Here is a 7,290-nt window from a genome sequence, read left to right as displayed (position 1 = left end):
TACGACTTCAGTTTTAATTTATCGGATTCCATGATTCCTTCACTCGACAATGTTTAAATTTTGGGAAAATTTTCGATACGATTGAAGTCGGTTGATCAAAGCTATACATTTGCATGATATAAATTAATAAATTTTAAACATAATTAATATCACTTATAATGTTTAAATATGATAAGCATAAATATATATGATAATTAAACCGAAATTCCTTGTCCTAAAAGCCCGAAATTATTAAAAACAAATCATTTTGTTTAAACATTATTAAATTATCCCCGAAAATGTGCATTTTCCCGGCCAAAATATGAAAAATAATTTTTGCAATCTCATCGTGACGTACGATGACGTCACTGTCACCTGAGCTACCTGTATAAACGTCACGTTTTTCGGTCCTTTGCGTTCAGTATTAATTTCTGTTTGATGGCGGCAAGATCGTCGCTTCATTTTGGCGTAAAAGTGGAACGTTTTAGTGAATTTCTAGTTTATTATTAATACATATTACGGAAAATATGTTGTGTTAGTGCTGTGAACACGAACGAAAATGGATATTTTTCCGAAAAAGACGGAAAACAGGGTAAGTACGACTTCAGTTTTAATTTATCGGATTCCGTGATTCGTTTGGTCGACAATGTTTACATTTTGGATAAATTTTCGAAACGATTGAAGTTGGTGGGTCAAAGCTATACATTTTCGCGATATAATTAAATAAAATTTAAACATAATTAATATAATTCATAATGTTCAAATATGATAACTATCAATATATGATAATTAAACCGAAATCCATCTTCCTAAGAACACGAGGTTAGCAAAAACAAATTAGTTTGTTTAAACATTGTTAAATTAACCCCGAAAATGTACAATTTCTGATCTAAAATATGAAAAATAATTTTTGCAATCTCATCGTGACGTACGATGACATCACTGTCACGTGAGCTACCTGATAAAAGGTCAATTTTTCCATCCTCTGTGTTTAGTTTTGATTCCGGTCTGGTAGCAGCAATACTGGAGCTCCGTTTTGGCTTAAAAGTAGCACGTGTTCGCGAATTTCTAATTTATTGTTAATAAATATTAGCGAAAATGTTTTGTGTTACGTGCTGTGAACATAAAGGAAAGTGGATATTTTTCCAAAAATGCCAGATTTTTTTTGAAATATATTGTTAATAACATGCATTCAGGACTGATAAAGTACGGCTTTGGAATATACAAAGTGCAGCGTTCATAATTCGCAAAATACCGTATGTATCATTTTTAAACTACGGCGTCCAAATTTACAAAATACGGTGTCCTTCACCCATGCTATCAAACCCTAGTCCTCTCTTTTAATGGCAAGACGCACTCCAGACCTCCTCGTATTGTTTGGTTCTTGCTGGGCAACAGCAACGAGCGAGCAGAGTCATCGCTCTTTGTTGGCAAACGTGGAGAAATTTGTATATTGTAACTATTGTAATTGAAGCATTTTGTATTGTGTATTTTATGTGTTACTAACTTAACTTGGGTCTTGCCAATTTAGCTCCAGTGGTGCAAATGCTTTGTTTTCACGGTGCATTTGCTTGGGTTTTAATTTTGCAACAGTGCATTCTTTGGTTCCGAGACTGAATTCTCCATGTCGTCAGACGCTCTGGCCTGGGGGGTTCTTTTGGCCCTTAGACGCTGGGTTGCATCGTTCTTTGAGAATGAGGTAAGACGACCTTGGATTTATGCGGCTGCGTTCTCCCTTGGGCGTGTGAGCGCTGCGACCAATAGATTTCGTCCCGAGTTCCATCGGTGTGCTTGCTTGGGTTTTCATTTTGCAACATTCTCAATTTTTGGTGCAATTTCTTCCGGTGGTGTATTGGGTACTAACTTTGCGTTTGTATTGTATCTGAATTGTATCTGTATCTGTAGTTATTCTGTATTGTAGCTAGATTGTAGGTACCTGTATTGTATTTCCGTTGTATTGTACTGTATAACGTTCTATCCCTCATTAACAATTCCTAGCCCTCTCCTTTCCTAGCGAGATCTGCTCCAGACCTTCCCGTGGTTCTTGCTGAGCATCAACTATCGAGGACAGAAAATTCAAATTCAAAACCAGCAAAGTTTCACAAAAATCATGAAAATCGCTCGTTGGTGGCCAACGTGGAGCAAAAGAGACTTTTGTAACTCAACTAACTTTGTTAACTCTATATTCTTAAGGAAAAAAAAATATATTACATTTAATTTATCATTTATAAGGACAAATAGTCATTTGCCACGCCAATGCTCATTTTTAGATTAAATGCTCACAAAACGCGTAGATGTTCAATTTGTGTCCAGGGAGATACAATGTTTGCAAGTAGATACACAGTACATCAGGTAGATGCTCAGGTATATAAGAGTAATAATGAAGTAGGTACTTCGTACTTCGAATATGAGTATCTACTCAGTTTTATTCATACCGTCCAGTGTCTCGCTTCAATGTTTGATTATGATGTTGATTATGAGCACAACGCTGATCAACTTCCGAATCCGAATTACCCTTGAAATAAATCGTCCCGATTTGCACCTTAGGTAGTTCATCGCACATTTGACTGACTTCGTGGACTTATGTCAGCTTGTCGTCTTCTCGGCATTGTAATGAACTTCATAAAACGACACAGAATTATTTTCACAATCAATCAAATGTGTAAATTTTGTCTTGAGGATTTTAAAATATTGAAAACTTCAAATTAAATCTTCGAATAACGGTAAAGTTTGAAGTTTTGTCGAAATCAACAAAGTGAACATAGGTAAATAGAATGGCAGATCAAAATTCATAAGACACTTTCGCAATGTGTAACTAAATTCACTTTAACTAAGACTTTTCTTAAAATAAACGACGTTTTTTTTTACGAAAAAACAAAGAACGATTTGAAATGCAATAATACTTTTTTCACAATCGCACGGAAGAAATACCTAGTTTTGTATGACACGTCAGTTAGGCGACAGGTCCGTCAGGAACGCCAACTATTCAAATTCATTCGAAGTGGCGATTCCCATGCAAAATTTTTAATTTTTTTTTTATCTTTTAGCCGTCTTATTTTTTATAAATTTTCTTACATATAAACCTTCTCCTGACAATAAGGTACACGTAAAAAAAAGAATTCGGTGCAGTCGTTCTGAAGTTATGAGCGTACATACATTTCCGCGATTCATTTTTATTAATATAGATAAGAATTCTATATAAATTGTAAACGTTAGTATTCATAATATAATGTTGTTTAAAGGACTTTTTGTTATTTAATATATTTGTTTATTGCTTCATCCGTCTTGTTCGTTAAATCAGGGTGGCTCTTTGGCAGCCACTAGCTTTGCTGGTCCTGGGAATGAATCGGGTGGGTGGCAGTACAGTAATGTCGCGTCTGCCTATATTTAATAACAATAAAATAATTATTTTATTATTATTAAGTATTTTTTAAAGTAGTGTATGCTCTATAATTATCAGTTCTATTCCGTTCACCAGTTTTAAAAATAGGGATAATATGTATAACTGTTTTTCCAAACTTTAGGAAATTTACATTCATTTAGAGACGATTGAAGTAACAAAATCAATGGAAGAGAATTGTGAAAACACAGTTTTTTAAGAGAATGCTTGGAATCCCATCTGGACCACAATTGGAGGAGGATTTTATTTGGGAAATATGCTCACTAGACACCTTTAAACCATAATCATTTATTTCCATATCCGGAACAAAATTAAGGTTGAAATTCCTATTGTTCTTTTCATATACAGAAGAAAAAAACTGAGCGAATAAGTTGGAAATTGCATTTCCACCTTTTGCACGTTCTTCATTAAAAACCATTTCTTCTGGAATACCATCGCCTTTATTTTTATCCTTAATGAATTTCCAAAAGAATTGAGGGTTACTCGACAAACTATTGTTAACTCTAGTCAAATATGACTTATAGAGATCTGTATTAAGTTCTTTGCAGTGATCCCTCAACGATCTAAAATAAAGGTAATCCTCAATCGTGCCCAATTTTTTAATTCTGTATTGAACCATCTAGGATATGATGAACTATTCAATTTAACAGTTTTTATTGGAATAAATCCATTGATGCCATCGAAGAGAATACCATAAAAAACTGAAACTTTATCATCCACATCCAGACCAACAAAACAACTTTCCCAATCCACAGAAGCCAGATAATTATTAAGTAGATGATAATTCCCATTAGCGAAGTCAAATATTTCAATTTCAGAAGACAGAACGGAGATACAAAACTTCTACCAAGAAGTCAGGAAAGCAAGACAGACCACGAGCACGAGAACGGTATATTGCAGAAGTAAAGGACAACTGATTGGAAACACAGTAGAAAAACTGACATATGGGAGGAATATTTTGAAGACCTACTAAATGACAAGACGGAGGAAGAACAACAGCCAAAAGTAATGAAAACAAGAAGACTAGACAAGAATGAAAAACAAGAACAAATAGAAGAATCAATATATATTTTTATCAGGTTGCCGACAACAGACCTTCAGCACAGAATAATCATTTCCTGTATTCTTTTGAAATATTAATTTTAATGCTGGAGGTAATTATTAGATATACTCAAACACAATTTGGACTCTGGGGAATAAAAACAAAAAAAATATTCTTTTTAAGCGTAGGTAATAAATATTGCACAATTTGCGACACATCAAACAGCGAAGCGATGGCCTATTTGCAGGAAAAAAGAAAAGATTTTTCAGTCTTGAATAACTATGCTACAGTAAAATGTTTATTTTTTAAATTTAATACCACAATCCCTTCTTCTGCACCTGTGGAACGGGTGTTTAGTAGCGGAAACCAAATTCTAACACCAAGAAGTAATAATTTAGGTGACAATAAGTTTAAAATGTTGTTAATTTTAAAAAATTCATTAAACAATACATAAAAAAATACATAAACATGTTTTCAGTTATTTTATTCGCCAAACCTTCAAAAAGTATCTGTTTTCTTGTATCTGTATCTAGACACATTTCGAAAAAATCGATTCTGACGTGGTGCAGGGTTCAGTTTTGGGGCCCCTTTTGTTTGTCCTTTTTTTTTAATGGAAAATTGCAACATTAAACAACATGTTACATTCAGTTGGGATAAATGGAAAATAGTTAAAATAGTGAGTAATGTGTGTTATTTTATTTATTTGCAAAACTCGTCACAACGAACTTCCAAATTAAGAAGACACTCAATAAAAAAATCACTTTACTAAAATTTTCTCAGAGAATCTCGTACTTTACTGATCCATAAACATAAAAATTACACTCTCTTATTTCTCAGTAAAATTAGTCATCTTCCTTCCAGACTATATTTTCTATCCACCTAACATACGCCGACACTCTAGTGTAAACCCCCACACTATTTTCGCCACCACATCCTTTCCCAAAGGACGTAATTCCGGCGACTACAAAATGAAAAGCAAGATTATTCTTTCTCTTTAATGCATAGTGCAACGGTCCTCCCGAGTCACCCTAGAATCCAAAATTCAGTCACACTGTTTTTTTAATAAAACAACGCATATTACCGGACACGTGTCTTTTCCTTGAGCATCTCCAGCACAGATTTGAAATTCATCTAAAATACCTTTGGTCAATTTCCTGGTTTGAGCAACATTGGCGTATCTTTTGGCACAAGTACCATGGTTGACAATAGTTAGATCAGCCTTCAATAAATGACTGCTTGCTTCACCAAGAAAACCCATTTTGCCCCATCCAGTTGCTACTAAAGTGTTAATGGGAAGATTCTTTGGCACTTGCAAACAAGCCGGCTTTACATAAAACCCAAAATAAACGTGTTTTTCGGTTTTAAATAGAGCGATGTCGTGGTAGTGCGAAGAGAGTTTGTATTTTGGGTGTACATGGATTTTGGTGATTTTGAAGTCTTGAGGGTCTGCGTCTTCGGTGGTATTTTTTAAATCTAGGTCTCCCACACGAATCAACGTTGCTGGTCCACTGAATACAAAAATTAGTTTTTTGGATAAAGTACCAAGTGGGAGTACTTACAAATCTGCAGAGTATGCGCAATGTGCGGCACTTAGGACGAAACGGTGACTGATAAGAGTTCCTCCACATAACCATAAATTTTTAGTTTGACCGTAACCAACAGCTGCCTAAAATAAAGCGTGCGACATATATATTTTTTTACTAAATATTGGTTTTAGTACCATATGAGGAAATTCTCGAGATTTAGATTTCGTTCCAAAGTCGATTGATTGCGGTAGCACTCTTTGGTTGAAATATTCGCCGCATTCTGTTAAAAGTTACACAATCAAAAAACTGCAAACCACTTAGTCACAAATTTTATATACTTACTTTTTTGACTTAGCGCTCCGGGTTTGGATTCAGTCAATTTCTGTTTAACGGGACAACACACTAACGGAGTGTTCCTTTTAAATCCACAAATCTCTGGATTCTTTTTCAAACGAACTAAGTCTCTAGCATACTGACAATTTTGGAACTGAATACACTGGCCGTTTTCACCGGTTGCGGGAACTTTACACGCTTGATTTTCAATTAAAGCAGCGGTTTCCCGACTCAACAATGCCGCAACCAACAATACACCGCTAATCACCGCCATTGCCGGCAGTCACAAGAGAACTGGCTTGGACACTGACTTCCGGGAGATTTAGTTTTATGCCCAAGATCGATGTGTCAGAGAAAAAATAAACTACCAGATTTTCAAGAGGTGGGTTTTTCCCAAGATGTGTGATCATCGACTTCCGATGGTTGAAAATGTTGCCGTTACAGTTAAACAAATAGATCAGGTAGTGGTAAACACAGATTTCTGGGAATCAAGTCGTGGACTTTCGTCTGGGTTTACGTAAAAATCACAGCTGAATTCTGACAATTTATACTCACAGTTTTGTTTTTTTTTTTGTATGACGAGTTTCATGAATATTCAAATGTTAATCAGTATTTAGAATTTCTAACATTGTTTAGCCTATGTTTGTAGATGTTTTTTGTTGCGTGGAGAAGCTTTTTCATACAAATTCGTGTACTCAGAGCGCTGTAATACACCCATCAAAAATTAAAACCTCGATTACTAAGAAATCGTAATGACATGGAGGTACCAGATATATCTCCTCATAAAGTTTTTTAGATGGAGTAGTCTGTGTATGTATGGCCTTGACACGATAACCGAACTAAATTAACTTAACATTTAGTCATTTTTACATATTTTATTGTTTATACATGTAGTATATTTCTCTTAGCAATCAATACCTCCTAGTCTAGAATAAACATCTGTGTTATGTGGCACGGGTTGTCAGTCTGGTAACACTTAAGTGTAAAACAGGAACTCTATTTTTTATAAT

General features: G+C 34.8%; 1 protein-coding gene across 1 annotated transcript; it reads right to left on the bottom strand.

Moving 5' to 3' along the window:
- Positions 1–5,105: 5,105 nt before the first annotated feature.
- On the bottom strand, positions 5,106–6,807 carry LOC135130239 (serine protease snake-like). The gene is made up of 5 exons (XM_064057593.1): positions 6,290–6,807; positions 6,142–6,227; positions 5,981–6,087; positions 5,503–5,929; positions 5,106–5,449 (listed from the first exon to the last, which is right to left on the bottom strand). Exons 1-5 carry the CDS (start codon positions 6,552–6,554, stop codon positions 5,264–5,266), a joined length of 1,071 nt encoding a protein of 356 aa, XP_063913663.1. The 5' UTR covers positions 6,555–6,807; the 3' UTR covers positions 5,106–5,263.
- Positions 6,808–7,290: the final 483 nt, after the last annotated feature.

The sequence above is a fragment of the Zophobas morio genome, unplaced genomic scaffold, assembly GCF_036711695.1.
Source record: "Zophobas morio isolate AGI-343-1 ecotype UQ-CSIRO unplaced genomic scaffold, CSIRO_AGI_Zmor_V1 ptg000017l, whole genome shotgun sequence".
Classification (NCBI taxonomy): domain Eukaryota; kingdom Metazoa; phylum Arthropoda; class Insecta; order Coleoptera; family Tenebrionidae; genus Zophobas; species Zophobas morio.
This window is presented reverse-complemented; position numbering and strand designations above follow the sequence as displayed.